The 25,169-nt window shown below is 46.2% G+C and overlaps 1 protein-coding gene across 5 annotated transcripts in view; it reads right to left on the bottom strand.

Moving 5' to 3' along the window:
• The window catches only part of LOC138723162 (leucine-rich repeat-containing protein 7-like), a 175,350-nt gene extending 155,656 nt beyond the window's left edge, over window positions 1–19,694 (bottom strand). For all 5 annotated transcript variants that reach the window (XM_069862062.1, XM_069862063.1, XM_069862060.1 and 2 more), the window contains exon 1: window positions 19,532–19,694. In XM_069862062.1, the coding sequence (XP_069718163.1) occupies window positions 19,532–19,556 (25 nt within the window). In that variant the 5' untranslated portion in view covers window positions 19,557–19,694. The remainder of the gene's footprint in view (window positions 1–19,531) is intronic.
• Window positions 19,695–25,169: the final 5,475 nt, after the last annotated feature.

Genomic DNA, 25,169 nt, shown 5'->3' with positions numbered 1-25,169 from the left:
TAACAAGTGATAGGATGAGAGGAAATGGCCTCAAGCTGCACCAAGGGAGGTTTAGATTGGATATTAGGAAAAATTACTTCTCTGAAAGAGTGATGAAACATTGGAACAGGCTGCCCAGGGAAGTAGTGTAGTCACCATCCCTGGAGGTGTTTAAAAGCCACGTGGATGTGGAGCTTAGGGACCAGGTTAAGTGATAGAGCTGGCAGTGTTAGGTTAAAGGTTGGACTCAATGATCCTAAAGGTCTTTTCCAACCTAAACAATTCTGTGATTCTATTTTCCAGGCATGGTCTTAAAGCCAGGGACTGCTCACACTGAGGACTGATCACAGCTGATTCCCAGTTTTTACAGATGGTGTCTAATCCAAGCACTTCTATTGAAATGGGAGCTTTCGTATGTGTTTTAAGACATTTCTTCACAATGGCAGATTAACAAGTACCCCTTTTGGTAGGTAAGGCAGAGTCATTGTTGCAGAGTATTACAAAATTCTTATGCCTAATTCTGAAACTCACTGTGGGTGATACTCTAAAAATGTAATGAGAGTATATACTGCTAACAGTAACTAATATTGGTTTTGTTTGGCTGGGAAATATTCATTGCTTTAAATTTATTTATTTATTAATTCTAGATTTTTCCTTTCAGAAGTCACAAACCCCACACTTGTTACATAGACTTTGGACTTTCGGAGGCAGGAACTGTGGCGCTGGCTGTAAGACTAAGGATAGCTAAAGCAAGACCAGTGGAATTCATTTATTAAAGCTAAGGTCCTTACCAATACATTTCAGACGCTCTTACTGCCACAGACAGTTAAAATGCTTTTCACTCTCACAATGAAAATAAATAAATAATTTGAAAATACTGAAAGAAAACAAATTCCTATTCAGACACACCATAGAAAATACTCACTAAAGGTGAGTATTTTGGGTTATAAGGTAAGAAAAAAAGCAGTTATAATGCACTCGTTCCCAGTTTCATCTGACACGGCTGTGCCAGTCAATAATGCTGCCCCTCTACAAACACACTGCAGTAAAATCAAACGCAGTCCTGCAGCACTATTAGTGAGATCCCTGAGTATCAGCCATGTGGATGAGATGTGCTTCTGTCTAGCTTTACCCCCAATCTCCGCAACATGCCTTTGCCAACATATTCTGCCATAAGAAAAGGAAATGCCATGCTGACACTCATAGAATGTGTAAAAAAACAGGGACTAAAAGGTGTCCTGCAGCCCACCCATATTTATGGATATGTTATGGATGAACCCCCTTATGGATCAACCATATTAATGCCACTTCTGACCAAAACGTTTAAGCTTGCCACAAATACATTTATAGTTTAAGATGATAGCCAAAAAGTCTTCATTTTAATGGACCTAAAGGTCTCAGCCAGTCTTTTTTCTTCTATGAATACCTACCTAGTTATGCCAGGAGAAACCTGCAGGTGGGCATGCTCAGCAGTAGCCAGCAGCAGAGGAAACTTGTCCTTGAAACTGCACTTTGGATGAGCTATGGGAAGGCCACAGTCTGAGCACATGGCATTCAAGCAGCAATGTGCTATGACATGATGCTTGAGGACAGTTTCCTCTCTACATTTAATTGGCCTGTGACTTTATTTTGATCAGTTCTGGTCAGTGATTGCAAATAACACAATGCTGTATTTGGTGCGTAAGATGATTCCTGTTGCTATTTAAAGACCACAAATACACACATAAATCCAATGACAAAACTTTTACTGTGTTCTACACCAGAAAGCATGAACAAACATGCTAATCTACACAAACAATGCAAAGATGGTGGGTGAGTACTTGCCGCATCTTGAACACTGCAGAAACTGTTTGCAAGTGCTATGAGTGCAGGTTCTTCCCACCCAAGGGATGCTGGCCAAGGAGCTCCAGTCCCGCTGCAGAGCTGGCTCCCACTTTGCTCACCTGCCTCTGGTGTCCTTGCCTCTCCAGAACAAGTGCACTTTGTGGTTTTAGGGTTTTTCCTCCCTTTACTGTTATTTTTTCTGAAGATTAATATAGCATAGCTGATCTCTGGTCAAGAAAACACAACCTTTCTGTCACCACACTCAATTTGCAAACCTGTAACAGGCGCTTGGTTTAATCCCACTGAGTTGTTCTAACTGGTTTTGCCAAACAAAACTTTGCACCAAAAAACTGAACTATTACCAGGGCACGACTCCGTGCCGAACATTTTCTGAAACAGCAAAAGGCACCTCAGAATGATCCCTTACCAGTATTTTTATAAATTTCCATTACACTACGCACTATTTCAAGCACAACTATTTGCTTTGTTAAAAAACTGTATTTATCTCTGTGCAAAATAAAACCTCTGACCAAGCTGTGCTAAATACATACGTTTTCACAGACTGATTCATCTCTCATGCAAGTTAATGCAAGTTTTAATGATCTCAGGGAATCTTTGGATCAGGATCTAGGTTGTGTTCGTGATTCTGAAAGCATGAAGTGACCCATAACTTCTTATATTTTCCTCAATGATTTTAGAAAAAGAATTAAGTTATTTATTTGGAAGTTCTTAAACAACCTTTCAGAACTGAGACATCATAGGCACTTGCAAAAACAAAACAAAAAGCTCAGAAAACCAGCAATAACAAAATGGGAGGCATTATTTCTTTTGCATTAATCTACTGCACATAGCTAATAAAAACTTGACAGACTCTCTGATTAGAAAGTCACCTGTGAGTTCTTCACATAACACATCTCAATGCCTTATATTACCCTCGATCTTAAAAACTTCACAAAGGTTTGGAGCACTGGATTTATTCCACTGCTGGTATGTTACAGGCACTGCTACAGACACCAGCTCAGATTAAATCACACAGGACTGCTGCCTGTCCTGTATTGCTAGGTCACTCCTGTGCTTGCATAATAGCTTGAATGCTCCACAGATTTGTGTTACGCTCTCATAACCACAGGTGAGGCACCACGCTTGCTCAAGCTAACAAAGGACAGGCTATAAAACATCTGGACCTGCAGGTCCTTTTTTGGTGCTTCTCAGAGCTGAACCTCAGGCTGGTCCTGGGATTTTCACTATTAGGTCTGCTTGCAAGATGTGAATGCTCAACAGCTTAATATTTGTGAAAGCACAGGTTCAGTTCCACCTTTGTGCCACATCAAGTGAGCAACACTGCTTCTTTATGTTACTGCTAAGAAAGCAGAGTGGGCTCCTCGTTCTGTGCAGCTCATGGGCTGCTACACATTGCTTTGTGCTTACTATGGATACCCATAAACACCCTTCATCACAAGTTACGCAATTCAGTGGTAACTCCAAAGAAATAATTGGATTTACACCAGTGAAAAGGAAAGGTAAAGGAGAGATGCAGTAGTTCCTAAATACAATGAATCCAACGACATTCAGGACAAAATATAAAAATAAGATATATTCAACAATAAGCCCTTACAATACTGAGTCTGTAGAAGACATTACAGCAACTTGACCGAGTACCCGGTATAATTCCATTAACATTGGGCAGTGTAAACTATGGCTGAAGTTACTTTATTATCCACTGCACTTCATTAAATATACACTGTCACAGGACTCTTAGAACTACTATGAATAAAGCTGGCTTTTGCTCATCTTGTTGACAAATACATCACAAATATATAAGACATTAAAGTATCATAAAATTAAAAATTTTGCTCCAGGACATTAATTACAAAATCATCACTGATATTGCAAAAGACCTGGATTTCTTTCTTGGCATGCTTTTCTTTAAGGATTGGTGTTCATAAATTATTTTACCGCGTAACCACCAAGGTTACTGCCTCAGTCTGTCCTTGCTTGGCTGCCGTTAAGTGTGTGTAGGAGAAGCTGTGAGGATGCAGCACAGCACCCTTAAGCTCTATTTTCTTCCCTGAGAAGAATGCGACACAGATTCTGACACAGGATATTTTTGTAGGGTGGGCGTTAAACCAGCCAAAATGAGTCCTTGAATGCTGCCATGCCAGAGCAGGCACATCACAGGCAAAACCAGGGGTGGTTCTGACCACAGTCTGCGAGCCGACTCCCTCATCGCACACCAATGTACTTTCCTGGGGTCTGCTAGACCCTCATGCAGCTCCACTCCCAGTGGTGCCCGCAGCAATATTGATTTTCCAAACCAGGAGTTCTCAGTTGGGGTTTTAAACTGGTACAGCTACGAAGGCCAGCACATCCAACCATCTCCCTCCTCCTCGCACACATAATGTGAATAACGTAACACAGTAAATATAAAATAGAGACTAAAATAATGAATGTGAGCAAGCAGTGTGCCCAGGTGTCCAAGAAGGCCAACAGCATCCTGGCTGTATCAGGAATAGTGTGGCCAGCAGGAGTATGGAAGTGATTGTGCTCTTTTGCACAGTGCTGGTGAGGCCGCACCTCGAATCCTGTGTTACGTTTTGGGCCCCTCACCACGAGAAACATATTCAGGGGCTGGAGCACGTCCAGAGAAGAGCAAGAGAGCTGGGGAAATGTTTGGAACACAACCATTACAGGGAGCAGCTGAGGGAACAGGGGCTGTTTAGTCTGGAGAAGAGGAGGCTGAGGGGAGACCTCATCACTCTCTGCAGCTTCCTGAAAGGAGGTTGTAGTAAGGTGAGTGTTGGTTCTTCTCCCAAGTAACAAGTGATAAGACAAGAGGAAATGGCCTCAAGTTGCACCAGGGGAGGTCTAAACTGGATATTAGGAAAAATTACTCCACTGAAAGAGTTGTCTAGCCCTGGAAGAGCCTGCCTAGGCAAGTGGTGGAGTCACCATCCCTGGAGGTATTTAAAAGATGTGGCACTAGGGACATAGTTTAATGGTGGAGATGGCAGTGCTGGGCTTACAGTTGGACTTGATGATCTCAAATGTCTTTTCCAACCTAAACAATTCCATAACTCTGAATTCTAAATAAAGACAGCATAGCCACACAAAACACACAAGAACGTCTTCTAAAAGGACAAAAGGAAATGTAGAAAAGCTCTGGTTTGGCTAGCAAGTCATAAGTGATACAAGGACTGAGGGTTTGACAGGGCAGGCTGGACAAGGTGGCAGCCACAACCCCCTTGGGAGCTGAACATCACATGGCTGACATCCAGGCTGGCACAGGACAAACCTCAGTTTTCACATGCACACACAAACTTAGCACCAACTTATAATGATAATAACTCAAATTTGTCCCCTCACAATTGGAAAGATAAGCAAAAGGAGCAGAAAACAAGAGAGACAAAATGTGGAAGAACAACCTTAAATTACATTTAGTTGCTTATATGTGGGCTCAGTTTTTGAAATAATTTTAATAACAGAACACTCATCTCCAGAACAATGTCATGAGGTAGCTTGCTAATAAGCTTTTTTCACTCAGTAATTAATAATAAGCATTCATCTTATACTCCCAGTTAAATGGTGTCAGTAGTCACTTCACTGTATTTTAATTCTATTAAAAATCCCTATTTTAATCCCATTAGCTAAAGAGTAGCCGCTCCAGTTGGAAGCTTTTGTAAGACAAACATCAGCGGATGGCTTTCTCAGTAAACCAGCAGCCAATTCATTCATGTGCTATCACTTTTACTTGAAATTCAGTGCCCTCCCATACTGCATTGGCATCTAATGAGCGTTCTTTCATTTACACCTATGGAGCTCTTTTGATTTCAATTAAATTATGAGGATTGAAAGGAGCAGAATTTGACCTTCTGGGTATACCCAGATAGAAAGAACAAGCTGCATAGCATCTTGGAGTCAAATCTCATGCATCTGGTCATAAACTTCTCTCCAATGATGGATTAAATTAGCCTGTGTAACAGACATCAAAACAAAAAGCTTAATGTGTTTTGATGTTGAGATGAGCTACATACAATTTATTAGGAAACAAATAATCATAGTAAATTACAGTTCACAGCTGAAAACAAAAGAAAGTGCCTTAATATTAATAGTTTTTCTCACACATAATTTCCAGGAACCCTTTCTGTTCCTCTCTGGCTCAGGTAGTGAAACACAATCTGCCTTGCCTCCCAAAACCTGTGGACAGGTCACCTCTCTTTTGTATGCAACTCATCCCAAAAAGCTTTTCACACCACAGTCTCGAAGCTAGGATGGCTCGTCCCTTCTGCTATTGCTTGGCAAGAGCTTATTACTTCACTCATGCCACATGCGCCACAGCCTGCAGTGTGATGAATAATGCCTGTGCCTGTGCCTCACTGCAAGGTTCTGGCTGATGTTGGCTCTTAGCTTGGAATAAGTAGTCCTCAATGGTCGGTAAATAATGCAGAGGGTGTCTTCAAAGTCACAGTAAAAAAAACAAAAAAAAAGTTCAAATTTTCTCTGTGTTTTCTTGAGCAGAGTTGGTTGAAATGAAATTAACAAACATAAAAATTATTAAAATATCCTATAGCAAACCTGGTTTGCCCATTCATGCTCAGCTGGCATTTAGAACTTAGGGCCACATGAAGTATTAAATGCATTACAGAACTGCGATACGTGTTTTTAGTAGACAGCAACTGATGCTGTATATAAAAAAATAATACTAACATTCTACTTTTCTGTACATGAAAGGTCAGTGTAACAGGATCAGAATGGCACGTCAAGCTTTACAACAGCACAGAAGGAATGCTCCTTTGGCATTAAGGCAGTTTTGCTGTGTGTTTTGGTGACATCACCTTTAACCACACAGTCTCACACTCATTTCTCCAGAGCACAGCTCTTTCAGTGCACACACTGGACAATACTTCATGGACAGCTATTTGTATCTTTGTTCCTCATCCTTTCTTCATCCTTTAATAACAGTTTTATTTACTGCACATTATTTTAAGCCTCAGAAACAAGGAGGACTCTCCGTGTTTCTACCGGTATGAGAGAGCCCCTGCAGCCCCTCCTCTTAGAGATGCCATGCCAGCCTCTGCTCTCCTGCCCAGAAACATTTGATCTCACCCCTGGGACACCAAGCAGCTCCATGCTGAGCATTCCAGCCACTCACAGTGAGGTGGCTCCTGAAAGCTGAAGGCATTCCCCACCACAGGATGGGCTGTGTTCTTCCAAAGGCTGATGTGTAGGGTAAATCCACCTGGATTCTCAGGAGGCTGGGAAAAACCTCCCTGCTGAAAGAATGGCCACTCCACACCGACCCACAGTGCAGTCTTCTTCTGAAAGGACAAAAATTGCTTCAAAACAGAAGGCCATCAGAAGTTACTATGCTAGGCAAAGAATTGAGGATTTCCCCCTCTAGTCCTAATAGTCTTGAGAAGAAAATATTTTTCAGGGAAGCAATGATAAACTGGAAAAAATCTGTTCAGGACCTAAAGTTTTATGAATGCACAAGCTTTTTCAGGAGACCAAAGAAGCAAATGGCAGGTCTGGAGGAATACTTGTGTGCCTGAAAAAGATCTATCTTTTTATGTTGATGTTTCATATTTTGATTCTAGGTAAACTTGAAAGAGAAAAAAATCACCCTTAAGCAACTTTCCAAAGAGATGGTATCCATCCATGCAGCTAGTCCACAAGGAACAGCTTTGCTCTTCGGTCTTCATGAAGCTCACCCCTAAGGCATGAGGTCAGGACCTCCACACAGCTGAGTGTTCCAGCCAAATGCAGAGATCCCAGCGGCAAGACCAGCCCTGGGGCTGCTCTGTCCCACTGCAGGTCTGCAGACACTGCTCTGAACGCCCAGCCTGCGCTCCACATGCAAAAGCAAACTGAAGGCTGTACCAGGACAGTCATCTGTGCTAGTCACTGTTCCAAGGTGAAGAGACCAGCATGACACAGCTGAGGAAAAGCACAACTTACAGAGCATGCCGTGGTTCAAAGCTCTGCTTGCCTGAGCTGGGGACTGCTGTGAGTTTCTGATGCAGCGTGATGTGGAATGGGAGCCTGAGCAAGAGCTGCCTAGGGCCATCACCCAGCTGCTGGGCTCCAGGAGCAGCAGGAGCAGTACAGGTCCCTGCAGCAGCCCCTGCATGCTGAGGGCTTATAGGAAACATCAAGCTGCTTATTAAAAAAATCCTGATGTGGCAACCAAGCTGCTATGACAATATGACTCAATGGGGATTTAGGTGCAACCTCCCCCTTCACAGGGAGTCTGAGGGCACTGTTTGCTGAACTTAGTGCCAAGAAGGCTCGCATGCAAGCAGTTTGCTCTTCTTTTCTGCATTAACAAGGAATACTAATTCTCTTCAGACTCTGAAAAGGAAAAAAAAAAAACTAGCTGAAAGTTCTTTATGGTGATGTTTGCCTTCATACTGCTTCCCTGCCTTCCTTCATTGCCTCCTGTCAAATACATGAGTATCATGATGCTTCCTAAACACACACATCACTTGAAACGTGCTCTGCTCAACCTCATTTCCAGTTTCACCTGCTCCAGCATGAATTATTCCACTACGCATCCATCAGGGGGAACCAAGAAGCCACAGGAGGTAAACATGAACCTGGCACCATCATGTGCTGGAGGTTTTTCAAAGTCATATAACTCCTTAATGCTTTGCATTTTGATTGCTGAAAGTTTCCAGGTCCTCTACTACTGTGAGACTGAAGCAATCTTTATGATCGGCGTGAATTCAAATTTTTATGCATGTATTTATGCAAATCTGTATTTTTAGATATATATACCTATATATTTATACATGCACACACACAAATTGTGTGTTAGAGACAAAGACTGGTAATAGGTTTTTGTACTCAATGCTAAAGTGCTTTTTCTTAACCTTAAAGAATCAGCAAAATTCTCCATTGTAAAGTAGATGGAAGAAAAGGATGGATAGAAGCTAAGAGGTAGCTTCTGTAGATGATCTAATACTCAGACTTATTAGTTCATTAGAAAAAAAATGATCGTTCTTTCTTCTTTCTTGTCAACTATGAACATTCGTCTTAAAAGATATTCTATTTTAGGTAAGCATTTCTTAAGAAGAACAAACTCATTGTATTCTGTTAATCTTACATTTCTGTTAGTGCCAGTTATGTTTTTTCATGCTGTTCACCCCATGCAGCCAAAGTCAGTGCATTCAGACTAATGGACTAGAAAAATGCAATATCGTTCCAAAAGGACACAATTCCTTTTGCTTTAAGGTCTCCCAGAGCTCCTCTAAAGCTATATAAAAATGGTCTACTCATTGGAATAAAAAGGAAGGACATACTAGATACGGAAAATGCTCAGAATAGGATGAAAAGGACAGGTAAAGGTATAGACTTGTCTGTAAAGAGTCACTAAGTAGGTCAGTTTAAAACAGAGATAAACTGGGGGAAATGTCATAGATATGTACAAAATCCTGTGTGGCATGGAGAAGATGGATTGGGAGCAGCTTATCATCATATCCAGTGCAAAAAACAAGAGCTCCAAATAAACCTGGCATCAGAGAATAATTTCTGATAGCACAATATGTTAATCCTGCCTCTCAGTTTCTCCCTAAGTGACCCTATAACTTATTAGAATGAGTTTAGTGTGACTAGTCAGAATCAAATCTATCAGAAGTAACTAAGATTTATCTAATCTCAGGCTAATCTGACAGCCAACACTGATAAGTTTTTTTTCTGCTTTAACCATATTTATATATCATATTCCAACTGCAGGAGCTGCACAGAAGGAGATCTAAGTCCTAAGAAACACCCATCTCCTGCCTCCTGACACCTGATCTAATTTTGTTCCCTGGGGTAAGGCAGTGCCTGAGATGGTAGAGGAGCTGATGGGCATCAGAGTGGAGAATGAAGATGACCACAGAGAAGTCTTCCTGCTGTGACACAACACACAATATTGAAAGGTGGGAAAAACAAGAACTACCCAAAACACTGATGTATAAGGGACTAAAGAAACCTTAGGATTATGTTAAAGTGCCGTATTCTGAATAAGGGATGTAGATCTCAATGCTTCTGAAGACAGCTGTGGACCAGAGCCAAACCCAGCCACAACCAATGTAATCCCATTTAGCTCTATGCACTCCGAATTTCCCACAAATTAAGCAGCCCTTTAAGCTACTGCACAAAACATACACCTTACAGGCAAGGCCATCACTTAAACGTATCAGAAACTGATTTCTTTGTTGTATTTCATGCAAAGTCAGTTAAACTGAAGAAAAGGGGCAATAGGGGCACAAATTATCAACTAGTTTTTGTTTCTTTGGTTCTTCCCCCTACCCTTCACCATGGATAAAGGCTGATATCTTTGATGAATTTTACACACAGAACGCCATTAAAAAACAAGGATATCTTGGACAAGGACTAAATAGGGTATGACACTTTGCATCACACCTATTTATGCTAAATCTATGCACATAAAAATAGCAGCAATGATTAAAAAGCACCAGCAGCTCTTAAGCTCTGACTGGTAGTTCCAGGATCTTAATTTTTACCTTGTTGAAGTTAACATATTGTTGCTATTATAAATGGAAATAACCATTCAGCAGCAGAGTGTTAATGACATCCCATTAAAAAGAGTGCCTTTCCCTGGCATAATGGAGCACAGACACTGGTGAGCCTTGCAAAATGCACAGAAATAATTTAAAGGAGCTTCTGTGCACAGATTTGAAAGCTGATGTGCTAGCAGAGGCAAGCACATCAGTGTTCGTTTTGTGTGGCCTCTTTCATAGCTTTTATACTTCTGCAGGAATCCTGAAATGTGGCTTTACCAGGAAAAAAAAACTCAGTACTTGGAAACATACCGCAGCACCTGCAACTATGGAAAAACAAATAAAGAAAACCCTGTTTTATGGCACTAAGAAGAGTTCCTACAAATACATGCATATTAAATGAAGTTTGCTTTCAGATTTCACGATGACCACTGTTCCCAGAATGGCACACCAAGCAGAAGCCCCTACTGGGGTCCAAGTCTGTGACGCTCCATGAAGATTGCCTTTGTCCTGGAGACAATTCTGAGTCAAATCCGCTGTCCTAGGATGCATGTACATACCATATTGCTATACAGACCACACCAATATGTGGCTACAAACACAATGTGTCTATATTCTACCATTTCTCACCTTAACTGTTATCCTGTTATTTAGTATTTGGTAAAAAATGCCCCTCAAAAAATAGTTTGTTTCCCATTTCTTCCTCCTCTCAAAAAACAAAAGACAGTTCTACTTAACTGTCACTCCAAGATATTAAAAATCATACTGACTTTCACGGGACTTCTGATCCAATTTGTTTTAATACTTAAACCCTACTTGAAAAATTAAAAGCATTGACCTGTTTAAATAAATAAGTTTTGCTGAGTTGTAGAAGTCTGAAGAAGATTATTAAACCTTGGAATGTTATTAATATCGATCATAACTACATTTCTGTACTATAATGATTCATCTTCCTGCTCACATACAGGATTACAACATTTTCTTATTTCATGAGACAAAGAATGCATCTGTGAATCAACAGTGGCCTCCCTGCTATGCCCAGAGACGGGCAAGGCCAAGCAGGGGGCACAACGTGGCTCCCTTGGCCACGAGAGGCAGGTACAGTCTGGGGCTGTGCATAGGACATATACACATCCTTACCATGGAGCAGGAGGTGGGATCGGGTAGACCCTCCAATCCTAGAACACACAAAATCATTGAGGTTGGAAAAGACCTTTAAGATCATCAAGTCTAACCATCATCCCAACACTACCATGCCTACTAAACTATGTCCCAAAGTGCCATGTCTACGTGCTTTTTGAACACCTTCAGGGAAGGAGACTCTGGGCAGCCAGTTCCAATGCTTAATCATTCTTTCAGTAAAGACTTTTTTTCTAATACCCTATCTAAATCTCCCCTGGTGCAACTTGAGGCCATTTCCTTTTGTCCTATCACTTGTTACTCGGCAGAAGACACCAACATCCACCTCATTACATCCTCCTTTCAGGTAGTTGTAGAGAGCTATGAGGTCTCCCCTCAGCCTCCTTTTCTCCACTCTAAAAAATCCCAGTTCCCTCACCTGCTCCTCATAAGATTTGTTCTCCACATCCTCGACTGGCTTTGCTGCCCTAAACATGAGTTACCGCAGGGGTGCAGGGCTGTCCTACAAGGACAAAGACATGCAGGTCACTCTGCAGGACAAGCCTTTGAAGTAATACTTTCTAATCTGTCACAGGACAAAGTAGGGATGAAAGGTGGAAGAAGGTACCCGGGACCACCAAGGAAACTGTGTCCAGTTCTGGGTTCTTCAACTCAAGAAAGACGAGGAACCACTGGAGAGAGTCCAGCGGGGGAACATGGAGGCGATGAGGGGACTGGAGCGTATCTCTTATGAGGAGAGGCCGAGAGCCCTGGGTCTGTTCAGCCTGGAAAAGAGTAGGCTGAAAGAAGATCCCATCAGTGCTGATCAATATCTAACAGGGCAGGGTGGGCTGGGGGGAAGGATGGGGCCAGACCCTGTTTAGTGGTGGCCAGTGACAGGATAAAGAGCAACAGGCACAAACAGGAGCATGGGGAGTTCCACCTGAAATGAGAAAAAACCGCTCCACTGTATGAGTGATGGATCACTGGAACAAGGAACAGGCTGCCCAGGGAGGTTGTGAAGCCTCCTTCTCTGGAGATATTCAGAACCTGCCTGAACATGATCCTGCACAACCTGCTTGAGGTGACCCTGCTTTAGCAGGGGGTTGGACTGGATGAGCTCTGGAGGGCACTTCCAACACCAACTGTTCTGTGATAATATGAGATGCAGAACATTGACTATCAAGCCATGGAGTCCAAGAGGATCCAGGATCCCCTGTTCAGGCTACACCTCTAACACCTGCCTGATCCTCTTCTCTCCCCATGGATCCCTGTGGATCCCCATGGATACCTACAGATTCCCACTCCTCCATGCCTCCTCACTAGGCATCTCTTTCCCTTCTTGCCATGCGCCCACGCAGGCAGGGACCAACACACATAGCCCCTCAGAACAAGGCCAATCATGAAAGCTCGTGAGATGGCATTGTTTACTCACAGATAACAGCATCCATGCCCATGACATTATCTTCCCTCCCTCCTGGGCACACTAGCTGGGTGCTCTTTACATCGGGAGACTGCCCTCCAGAGTGGGTGACCACACAAGCTTTGCATCAAACATCCATACAGCAAGGAGCCTCCAAACACAGGTGGCATTGTGCCACGCTGCTGAACTACCACAAGGTTCTAGCTGCATCCATCCTCCCCTCCAGCCTCAACTTGCAACTTTCCCAACAACTATCACATACAAATCCTCACAACTAGACCTCCTGCATATGACCACGAGCATTACAAAGCCCTCCTGTTACAAGCCAAACAGATTATGGGATGTTATGCCACTGAGCAGGAATATCTAATGCAAAAATGAATATTCTTCAACAAAATCCATTTTAGGACAATTCTGCTCTTCCATCACCCTAAAGAACTCTTCACCCTTTGTTTCACATGTTCATGAATTTGTAATCAGCCTCTTGCCAGCGTTCATTCAGAACATCATGAAGTACTCCGGTAACTCATGTATTTCACAAATCTCACTGCATAACGTGGCAAGAACCCTCCTGGCACGTGCCTGAAAAGCATGGCACATTGCCATGCAATATGTCACTGTGCCATGACACACAGAAATCTTAGCTTCTTCTGCAGCATTTGGCTGTAGGAGACTGCAACTCATCTGTTGAAATGGCTGAACATGAGGAGGAGCATGTAAACTCACAGTGAAGACAAAGAAAAGCCATGGATGACTCATCCATGGAGGTGTTCAAGGTCAGGTTGGATGAGGCTTTGAGGAACCCGATCCAGTGGAAGGCATCCCTGCCCATGGCAGTGGAGGTGGAACTAGATGGTCTTTAAGGTCCCTTACAACCCAAACCATTCTATAATTCTAAGATGTTATGATTCTAGGAGATTCACAACACTGGGCAGAAATAAATGCACTAGCAGCACCCTTGCTGCTCTCAGGTACTTATCTATTAGTTTGGCACCTATACCTTGATTAGCTGTGAAAACCATCAGCCATTTCTAGAAAAAATTTTGAATGGTTTACAAGACAGAGCAGGTTACACTGCAGGACACTTCTGCCAGGAAAATAGAAAGACCATGTCATATTTCTAGTTCATAATCAATATCCAGCCTACAAAGCACCAGGAAAATAAAACGACGTTATTCCTACAGGAGAAAGCAGTGATGGATTTAGGAAAAAAAAATCCTTCTCCATATAAGGGCTGTGAACATTTTCCCCACTTAAGACAACGTGTGGGATCATATTCACAGACACAGAAATACGTTCTGTTCTCTGACACCCACAGTCCTAGAACACCGCGCTGAAGTGCTGGCAAGAATAAGAACCATTTGTTAAGCACAAAAAATGTCTCACATAATTAGAGAACTGCTGAAAGCTACCAATTTAGTACTCAGGCTTTAAAATGTAAGATTTTTTTTTTATTGTAACAACAGCTAAAGCTTCAGTATGCCTAGAGGTGGGAACGCCTAACGCACGCACCACACAGTTTGATCAGTGTATCAAATACATGAGGCAAAATTAAACACAAGGTACAATGAGATTTCAACACCACTCAAACAACACCTTTTGCAGATTTCATGCTCATTACAAAGTGAAGTTGCCCACCAGGCACCAAGAGGCCCCTTCCTGCTGGGGTGACATGTTCCCCTTCCCAGCCTCATCCATTTCCCCCCAGCTCCCCCCGCTTCCAGGCATCGCTCCATAAACATCCCCATGGTTCCCTCTTGTCATGGCAGTGCTCCAGCTCCTACTTAAACTGCCCAGTGATCAACAGCAACGAAGACTACAAATGTCCTGCAAAGCGTCTACCAGGGATGAAAAGCAGTCTCTGCCTAATAGGCCTTTTAATGGTCAAATGCTGAGAAGAGCAATGAAGAGGAGATCCTGGGCTGTTGCTCTGCTCATCCTGGTGTTAGGAAGAAGTGGATGGTGCTGGTGATACCAGGATGCTCGATCCATCCCTCAGACACAACACCCCTCATCCTCCTGGGGTGCAGGATGGATTTATCACCCTCATTCCCTTCCACCAGTGCTTGCCATCCCTTTTCTCATTCCTTCACCCTTCTTCCTCCATCCCTGTCCAAGTAAATAACCCACTCTGAATTACTTTTCCCAGTTGGTATTCGGTGTTCATGACTCCTCCAAGATAGCTGCAGGCAGGGCTGAGCACAGCCCTTCTGCCTGGTCCTCGTGTCCCTCCCTCCCTGGCACAGTGCACGTGCTTCATCCAAAATAGGAATGGTTTGCCTTGATGATCTAAGAGGTCTTTTCCAACCTAGTGATTCTATGACTCTATGATTCTACGTGCCACTGCAAATAGAGCATATGGCATTTGAACGTGGTTTTTTTAATGTATGAGAATAAAGTGATGCAAGAGAGAAGCAAACAGTGGGAGGGACTGGTGGGGTTTGACCCCAGAAGAGGTGGAGCTGGAGCTCCTGGCCCTGTCAGAGCAGCCATTGCTGCCACCCCTTGCTCTGCCACCAGAACCTGCCAGCTGCAGCTCCACACCTTGGCCACCAAAAGGCACCAAGAGATCCTCTCATCTCCTTACAGTGCCTCCTCAGCCTAATGGCTAAGATCCCGTGAGGGCTTGCTCACCTCCAACGACAATCAAGACCCAACGCTTACTACAGATGAAATAATGCGTGCTGAGAAAAGGACAGACAGCACTGATGATGGTCTCTCGTGTAGCTTCTGACACGACACAAGTAGGGTGTCAGGACAGCGAGTTCCTCTCGGAGCAGTTTCTGACATGTAACCTTTCTCTTGGCATCTCATCATCTTTCTTCCACAGTCTTCCCCAAGTCAATTGCAGTAAAAATTTTAAAAGTGCAAAACCAGATGTCAACAAAGCAGTATTTTAAAATCAGCAGCTGAAAAACAACCCAAGTCAACAAAAGCTTTAAATTCCACTCGATTCTCCACTTCAGAGCGGCAGTCTCCAGGGAATGGAGCATCAGCTACGTGGCTTGAGGTCAGTGCTGCCAACTCCAACTGTCAGTGAGCAGACGAGCATGCTCTGCTCTGCTACGTTGCTCATGACATCACACAACATGGTCTTCTGAGCTCACACAGATTTCTGTTTATCAAAATGCTCTTTGAGTACATATTTTATACCTGGAAGATTGCTCTATTGACTGCTCTATTTATAGTCTCTGTCTCATCTTCCAAGAATCAAACTTCAGTAATAAAGTAAGCATCAAAGATTTCACAAGTGTGTCTTTGCATCTTAAACACATCATTGAAAAAACAGTAACGACTAGCAATTTACATGACATAAAGCCGAGTGTTTGTTTGCATCCATGGGAACTTGCACAGCACACACAGCCCCACAGGAGTCCCACTGACTGTTTCACACATCTTGATTAGTGCATCTGAATAAACGGTATTGCTGTTTGCCACCCAACTGAGACACATCCAATTTTTTCTGCCCACTGTCTCCTGTGCTTATAAAAGGCTAGATCCTCAGATTTGCTTTGCACTAGATCTCGTTTTCATTTATTTTCACAAGCAAAATATTGGGGGGGGGAGCAAGTAAAAACCATTTTACTCCAATAAGCTCAAATTTCTGTAGCTCTATATTCCTACACTCTAGGTATGAGTTAACTAAAGGATGAAGAATGTTCTCCTCCTCATAATAAAAAAGAGATCCTTCCTCAGCTTATGGCTTCCTTCCTCTCTATTCACCGTAACTTGACCTATTAATATTTTACTTGCTCCATCTCACCAGAGCACCTCTCGAGTTGTACAGATTTTATGCTCCTTTACTTCCCTAATTTTGCACTTAGCTACAAAACTGCCAGTGGCAGCCTCTCCGTAGGGCTGGCAGACCTCTTACACGAAGTTGCACCCAGACTAATTCACAGCTCCTTCCATGTGTTATTTTTCCCAACCATGATGTCTCTCCACCTTCCACTTTCCCATAACTTCCAGACAGGTCATGACTAAAGGTGCGTGCCTACCCAGTGAAGGTACAGTCAAACACCTAGGATTTCTCTGCCATCAACAAATTGCTGCATTCCCAGAAAAAAAAAAAAAAAGCTAACAGATCTGAAAGACCTGTCCTAGGATTTGATGCAATCTGCCATGCAGGCGAATGAAAGCCTACAGAAACCATGCTAAAATTAGAGAGAGCTGAGATGAAAACCAAGGACACATGGTGGCTCTTAGGAATCTTTAAATAGGGCTTAGCACAAAACTTGGGTGCTTGGTCTGTACTCAGCTTAGGTCTATGACATCATTAATATATGTTACAAAATAGCGCTTACTGTTTCTGGGATACTTTTCTACACAGCTCAGGGCAATCCTTGTGGGTTTCCCGACACCCACCTAGTGGACCAGCAGATTTTCAAAGTGCCCATGATTAGTCTGATGGAGTCACACACCCTCATTTAAGGGGAAGCATTTCCTCCTATATCTGCTTGCAGAAGCTCCGACTCTCAGGTCATCAGCCTGAGCTCTGCCCAAGTTTGATGCTTTTCTGTATCACTGGTGTCTACAAAGATCAAGGCACACAGCCCAAGCTTTGTACAGATGCAAATACCTGTGAGGCTATTAATTCCTCATTAAGCTGAAGTTTTGTGGCTTTAACAGCACGCACACAGTGCTGTCCTGAAATATTCAAAAAATAATGGATAACCTTCCTTTTAAAATCCTATATTGTAAGCAACTACGTCTTTAACAGATTTTTTTAAATGAATAATTAAGAAGCATTTATAAATTCCTGTGGGACCATTAGCTCATGACCATGCCCCGTTCCTCCTTTCAACAGACTCCCAGACAGCAGCAGACACAGGTTGTGCCGTGTCCCAGCAGCTGCCTCAGCCGGGCTCTACGCAGGGAGCAGCGTTTGCCTCCCAGCCCCTGCCCCCAACCTGTTAAGCACCCAGGGCACAGAGGGCAGTTGGTGAGGATTGCTGTTACTCTAGGAATGGCAATAACTGGTTTAATGTAAACCCACCTTTCCAGTGTTCCATATTATTTGTATGACAGAAGCACACAGAAAAGCTCCTCCTGCCCGAGGTCATTAAAAAACCCACTGGTTTATCACTGAAAAAGTTCTACACATCAAATTCTGGGAACGGTTCAAGTTCACGTGGACACCAAGCTAAAACGAAACTGAGTATTGGATAATAAGATCATTAATTTAATACAGTTTTGAAATAAAAGACAGTAATTAATACTGTTCAGCAATGAAGAAACCTCCTTTCACTGCAGTTGCATGAAAAGAGAAATGTGTGACCTGCCCAGGAGGCCGATTCCTTATCCTCCCCCGTACCTATGAATGGAAGCAACGTCAATATTCTCGAAAAAGAGGTCATGTTTTCCAAGATGCAGAATTTATTTAGAATTATGTGGATTCTGTAATCATCTGTTCCTATTCCTTTAACAAGGCTTGCTACTTCCAAAAAAGTGGCTGCAATCTGCGGGGTGGAGGTTGCCATGGCAAGCACACATCCTCTGCCGAGTCTTGGAGTGAGCAGATGCATAACTGCAAAACCCACCGGATTAAGTCACTGCTCTTGCCTGATGAGGAAAACGCTTTACATTTCAGCCGCTCCTAAGGATTCTAATTCCTCAGAACACCTGAGGTTAAAACCAGGAACGGCACGTGGCCAGAGCTTTTAGCTGAAAATCACAGATGTGCAAAAGCAAAAATGAAGGGATTTAAAAATCAGAGCGATAGGCATCCCAAGAACATCCAGGATACGGATCATTTTTATTTCCCGAAAACCGAGGAACTTCCAGCAGTGCTTTCAGAGCCACGAGCATCCCTCGTTCCAGCCTCAGGGGCATCACCTGGCCGCTTCCCCGGATTCCTCAGCACACGCTCTGCCCTCGGCAGGGAGACGGAGATGGGTCTGGGGGAGACGCAGCCCCAAGACTCTGTGCCTGCAGCCCAGCCCCTGCCCGGGAGCTTCTCCCGCATTCCCCGGGAACAGCTATGAGCTCATCCCTATCGCCCTGCGGCGCCCCGATCCCCAGGCAAAGAGCTTTAGCACCTTCTCCACGGCGGCCAGGAGCTAAAGCCGGGACGGTGCTACCGGGGGTGGGTGACAGCACGAAGCCACTCGGGACGCGGGGGGGACCCGAACGGGGGCGATTTCCCGGCCCCGCAGGCGCGGCTGCACCTCGCCCCCTCTGCCGAGCCGCCCGGGGCTCCGGGGAGAAGGCGCAGGAACGGGAAAGGGCGCGGGGCTCTCCAGGAGCCTCCCCGAGCAGGTTGGACACCGGCGGTGCGGGATCCGTGCCCGAGGGCAGCGCCCCGAGGGGAGCCCCGCCGCTCGCCCGCGGCCTTTGTCCTCGGCGGCGGCTACGCGGACCCGCAGCCCCGGCATCCCGCACCGGGGAGGGGGGCACCATCCCGCACCGGGGAGGGGGGCACCATCCCGCACCGGGGAGAGGGGGAGCGGCATCCCGCACCCGGGAGAGGGGGAGCGGCATCCCGCACCGGGGAGAGGGGGAGCGGCATCCCGCACCGGGGAGAGGGGGAGCGGCATCCCGCACCGGGGGAGAGGCGGCAGCATCCCGCACCGAGGGAGAGGCGGCAGCATCCCGCACCGAGGGAGAGGCGGCAGCATCCCGCACCGAGGGAGTGGCGGCCCCCCGCCTCCCCGCGCCCCCTCCGCGGCTCGGCGCTACTCACGGTGCAGGCGAGAGCGCGCGTCCATGTGCGGCTGAGCCGCGGTCCCGGCGGCGCGGAGCCTGCGGGGGCGCCGCCGAGGGCTGCCCGCGCCCGCGGCTCGCCGCTCGCCGCCCGCCGGCCCCGCCGCGCAGGGTCCGCCCCCGTGCGCGGGGCGGCGCCCAGACACAAAGACGACGGCAGCGGCGGAGCGGGGCGGGTCCGCTCCCGGTGCCGGTCCCGCTGCGCGCCCGCGTTGCGCTTCGCGGCAGCGCAGGGGCGGAGCGGAGCGGATCGGCGGGGGCGGGGAGGGGTGGGCGTGCCGCGCCTTCGTGCGGAGCGGTGCGGAGCCGTGCGGAGCCGTGCGCAGGCGGTGCCGCCCGTTCCCGCCCCGACGGGGCGCGTCGCCGCCGGAGCATCCCCGGCGGAGCTGAGCATCCGCGGGGGCGGGGAGACGCCGCAAAGCCATCGCTCCCGGGCCGCCCCCCCCGCGGCCCTGCCCGCCTTCGCTCTCCGTCCTGTCCGCAAGGCGGGAGCCGTCGTCGCCACTTTGGAGAAGTTGCGGGGCCGGTGACCTGCGGGAGCGCTGGGAGGTGGCTCACAGCATCCCCGCCGCCGGCTGGGCTGTCCGGGCCGGGAGCTAAACCGGCGCGGGCGATGGGGAAGACCTTGCGAGGCTGTCCCTGCCCGTGGGTCCCCGGGGACACCCTCCCTCCCCGGGGACACCCGCCGCCGCGAGGGGAAAGGGGCTCAAGCCTCGGTGTGCGACCCGCGCTCCGGTAGCGGCGCTGCGGGCGAGTCGCCGCGCTACCTGGGAGCGATGGTGAGCACCTGCCGGTTCTTGGATTTTTCTGCAGCTTCTCCTGCGCTTTACAGAGCAATTGCTGCAGCCGCTCTGCTCTTTCCTTTTACTCTTTTGTTTCCACACGCGGCGGACTCTGCGGCAGCCCCGGCGGGTCCCGTTCGGTGCCCACCTCTGCCTCTCCCCTCAGCGTCCGGGCGGCTTCACAGCCAGCCTGCTCTGTGCTGGGTAAGGATGGCACCTGGCTCTTCCAGCGCCACGGGATCTGCCCAGTGTCAGAGAAGGAAAACATTTAATAGGGGCTGGAAGAGGATCACGGGAGGGTTTATACCAGCAATGAGTTCTCCATCCCTGTTCCAAGTGACTAACCCCTTGGTGCACAGAACCTCTCCCCATCCCCGATGCAGGAACACCTGCTCCGGAGACGGGAGGGGCGGGCAGCTCCTAGACTCTCCTGCTCTCACCATCTCCAGACTGGGAACTGAAATTGACCCAGATGAGTTTTGCTCCACCAACATGTACTGTTCAAAGCGGGTATTCAAGGGTTTGATTTCAGCAGTGAAATGGGGAGAGGTCTTCAATGTTAGGATCTCCCCATCCGCTCCAGCCAGCCGGAGAGCATCCACAGCCTCCTTGGCTTCTGACCTGGCACCAGCCTGCGGCACCCTTGGGGTTACCTGCTTCAGGCAGGAAACAACCATGGAATAAAATATTCTGTCAGTAGAAAGATATCAAAGAAGAGAGGAAGCCTTTGCTGTTATAACCAGTTGCACATAAACCCAGTGCCAGCCAAATGCGAATACGCATTGGGTGCTGTGCTGTGGAGAAGGCAAAGTGCAGTCTGCACAGGAGTGATGGGTACAGCAGCTTCTGGTGGGCAGGTGATGGAAATTTATATCCCAGGAGATCTAGTGTAGCATCAGATAGGAGATCGTGTGTGTGTGTGTTGTAATGGGGAGTTCTTCTCCCTTCCTGAATGTTCCCTGCAGGCCTGAGAAACATCTCCCAGATTTTGCAGGGCAAAAAGACTTGCAACTGTAAAATCCTGGAAGAATCTGGTCCTTACCTGCAAAACACAGACAGATCTTTCTCCCCGGTAAATATAAGTGTGGAGTGGGACAAATACACATCTGTGCCATGGGAGAGCTGCAGAATGACAGGGGTAGGTGGGAACCTTCTCTGGGGGGCAAAGTCCCTGTGAGCTGGAGCCTGGAAAGGAGATGGCCAGCATATGGTATGGGAACAAGGTTCTGCTCCAGACTGAGGCTTTGTTTCCTGCTTAACATTTCTGAGCTTTCTGCCTGTGTCACCACCCTATCCTCTTACAGATACCTCCATAAATTCCTGTCTTTTTGGCAGTGTGTGTTGGAGATCTTCCTGCACCTCCTGCCAGTGTGGCCTTGGCAATGGCAGAATTTGGAGTAAAGAGGGTTTTCTCTTCTGTCTCCAACTTTGTCCATGGCTACTCATTGGTCTACTGTAAATGGGCTACTGGGTTGGTTTTGTTGAGGTGGAGGTGGGACCACTGGAGGGGAGATGCTGCAGAAGTGGTAGCCAGCATGGGACCCCTGGTGTGCAGGGAGAGGTGGGAGCAAGTCCACCCCTGCCTGTAGTAGCACAGGGGTAGCAGCTCCATTTCAGAAGCCTGGGGCTGCAGCATGGGACCTCCTTATCCCTTCCCACAGCAAAATGGCCCAGGATCAGCGAGGGAGGGCTAGTTTCTAAATGGCAGCATGACCTGTAACTCCAGCCATCCCAGCGCCTTTCCCTGTGTGCTCCTTATACAGAAAAAAAAAAAGCAGATACTTTCAAATGGCTGGGAATGGCTTGTGGCACAGTTTGCTCTACAAGATGCTGGGATTTGCTCTCTGTGCTTCCCTGCATTGCTGTCACTGGCACAATGAGCCACTATAGGCAGCGTATACAAACAAGCAAGAGTCTACTTACTGTGTCTTGTATTTTTCCAAAGCTTTGCTGTATTCCAGCAGCCGCTGCACTGCCTGGTGGGGCAAAGTGGCTGTGTGAGCAGTGAAACCTGCTCTGGAATGGGGCAATTCTAGTGAGAGAGGCAGCAGCTGGTCAGGCTGATGCTGCTGCAGACCCGTTATCAGTGTGTATGTGCTATTGCTCCTCTTGGTGGATGACATTGAAATGGTTGAATACCATACAAAGAACATCAAGGATCCTGAATCACTGCTGAACTTAGACCTCTAATTCCAGTTGTGTGACATACATTTTGTAGTGGTTTCACTTCTACTAACTCCAGTGGAGACATGGAAAGCAAGGCAAATAAAGAGGAGGGGAAAATACTTGCTTTCTGAAGAAATGTGGTTCCTGGGCATATCCCAAAATGCTGCTTAGTGCAAAACTGAAGTTGATCAGTTGAACAAGTCCATAGCCTGGTCTTCACCACACATACTTCAATGTATTTTCACTGATACGCACATATAACCTCCCAACCCCCATACTGATTTTATTCATTTGTAGACCTGGATGAAAAAAGTTTGAAAATCATGAAATTCCTTCAGCAAATTTTATAGGAAAGCTAGATACATTCCTTAAGGGGGTTCTGCAGGTTTGGGCTCACTAGTGTCTGTTGGAGTCACACTAGCTGTGAAGACAGTGTGTTAAATCAGAGCATAACCTTAAGACTGATAACCCTGAAATAACGCTATTTTTTATTCTCATTATTAAAAAAAATCTGTAATATGTAGAGAAGTAACAGTTTTTAAGGTCATGGTTCCTTATGTTTAATAAATGGTGGTGCTACACAGCTTTGAACATTTTCCCTGTAGAAGTCCCAATATACTTTTTCTCCTTCTGGTTGTACTAAGTCCTCTCAAGTGCTACTTTATATATTCCCAGACAATGACAATTTCCATTTCTAGAGGCTTTAATTTTAAGATTAATGAGAGCAGATGAGTCATAGGCTGTTGTGGTAGAAGTGGATGCTGATTTTTAGGTCACCTTCTAAGTAGGCCACGGTGGACGGTAACTAAAAGTCCAGTTGGATGTTGCGAGATGGTAACAGGACTCCAGTCTGGGCATGTGAGGGACCTGTCAGTGCAGTGCCTGGAAAAAAAGGTCAATAACTATGGAAACAACACAAACTGTCAATAATTAACCTTCTTAGGAGTTTTTGGGGGAAAAGAAAAACTGGGTGGGATGGGATGGGTGGGCACATTTTTGCCTGGGTCAGGAGTCAGTGAATTGTTGCACTGTCACCTCCACCACTGCCACTGCCACTTTTGGCCTTCCTGTGAAAGGGAAGGCAGACGTGTAGCTGGGAGGCAGCTTGCTTTCTGGCATTTTGGAGAAAAAGGCTCTGAGATCTCTCTGTCTGTGATGAAACTGTCAGGAAGAGTGATGGAGCTGTGATACGGGGGAGCAGGCATCACCTGAGCTGACTTTGCCCCCTTCTGATCATTGCAGAATTTAGGAGACCATGTAGAGGTATGAAAAGTGTGATTGAAAGAAGAAAATATCTTAATAGAAACCCAAAGAGCAGCCTGCTACCAGAGTCCATCCCAAGTTTGCCTTGCCCAGTGCAGCTCCTCCCTCCAAAGGGCAGGCTGACACCCAGGTACCACCCTCACTCTTGGTCTCCAGTGTGCGCTTGGGTTCTGTCATTGTCAATGAGGTACTACAAAAGCTCTAGCATCAGGAGGATGCCAAGACCCATGTCAACACTTAGTGAGCTTTCCTCTCTTGCAGAGGGTTCTGAGGGCAGGCTGTGGTCAGGGAGCTTGTGAGGTATGTGAGACTTTGTCAAGGGTTGATGTTAAAAATTATTTGCAAGCAAGAGAGAAGGAGTGAGGGATGATTGGTGCTGAGGGGCTAGGGAGTTCACTAGAATGATTTGGGATATTTGCATGCCTGCACTCTTTAGTAGGTCAAAAAATTGAAGTTAAATTGAATCAGGTAAGGGAGCAAGTTAACTTTTCTTAAGTGTATGACATCAGCAGGCTATAACGTGAAAAGTAATAACCCTTTTTCAAAATGGAACAACTAATTTTTTCTCCTTACTAGTGAAATTATTTAATCTGTATTATCTGGAAGCACTTTAGAAACCTGTTATAAAGTATAATGACCAGGCATCTTGAACTGCTCGTTCTTCCCTGCTGGCAGAATTAAAATACCTCCACAGGCCCTGGGAGGACTGTACTTCTGAGCACCGAGGTGTTGCCTGTCCAGGAGCTGCAGCCAGGACTTTGCAGGGAGGCTCAGCTGGTGCAGGCACTAGTTGCACCCTGTGGAATTAATGGCTCCTCGTGCCCTGTGCCTTTTCCCAGATTATTTTCACTGTGAGCAGCTGAACTTCCATCCAACCTGGTATTCGTTAGGAGAGTCCCATCCCACTCCTCCCTCAGACAGGAGGCATAGCTTACATGAGTTTTCTCATCAGAAAGGCAAACAAAGCTGTGAGAGGAGCTGGGACAAGCCTGCATCTCCTGCTCAGTGATGGAGAGTTACCGTGGGCTTGGGGGCGGAGGTGCTCAGGAGTCTGGGGAGCAATGATTGCTCCCCTGCAGAAGGGGCTGCAAAGGTAGCTACCTTGCAATGTCAGGCCAAAAAAGAGCTGAGGAGAGCCCTGAACTTATTCATTTCCTGATGTTACAGTTGCCTCCAGATTATTATTTTTAAAATGTTAATATTGCTAGCAATGGGCAGGGGCTGCCGGGACGTTCAGTGCTGGCCACAGGGGTAAGAGCTGTTGTTGGAAGAATCACTAACCCTCTGATTTCCATTTTGTTTTCCTTCAATCTGTGTACCTGTCTCTCAAGATCTGGTGTTCAGGTGGTGCACTAAAGCCTTTCCTACATTTAAATTCCACCCTGTAGAAAGCTGAGCTCTCTAGGT

Source organism: Phaenicophaeus curvirostris, chromosome 8 (assembly GCF_032191515.1).
Source record: "Phaenicophaeus curvirostris isolate KB17595 chromosome 8, BPBGC_Pcur_1.0, whole genome shotgun sequence".
NCBI lineage: Eukaryota > Metazoa > Chordata > Aves > Cuculiformes > Cuculidae > Phaenicophaeus > Phaenicophaeus curvirostris.
Note: the sequence above shows the minus strand (reverse complement) of the source record. Positions and strands in the feature narration are given on the sequence as shown.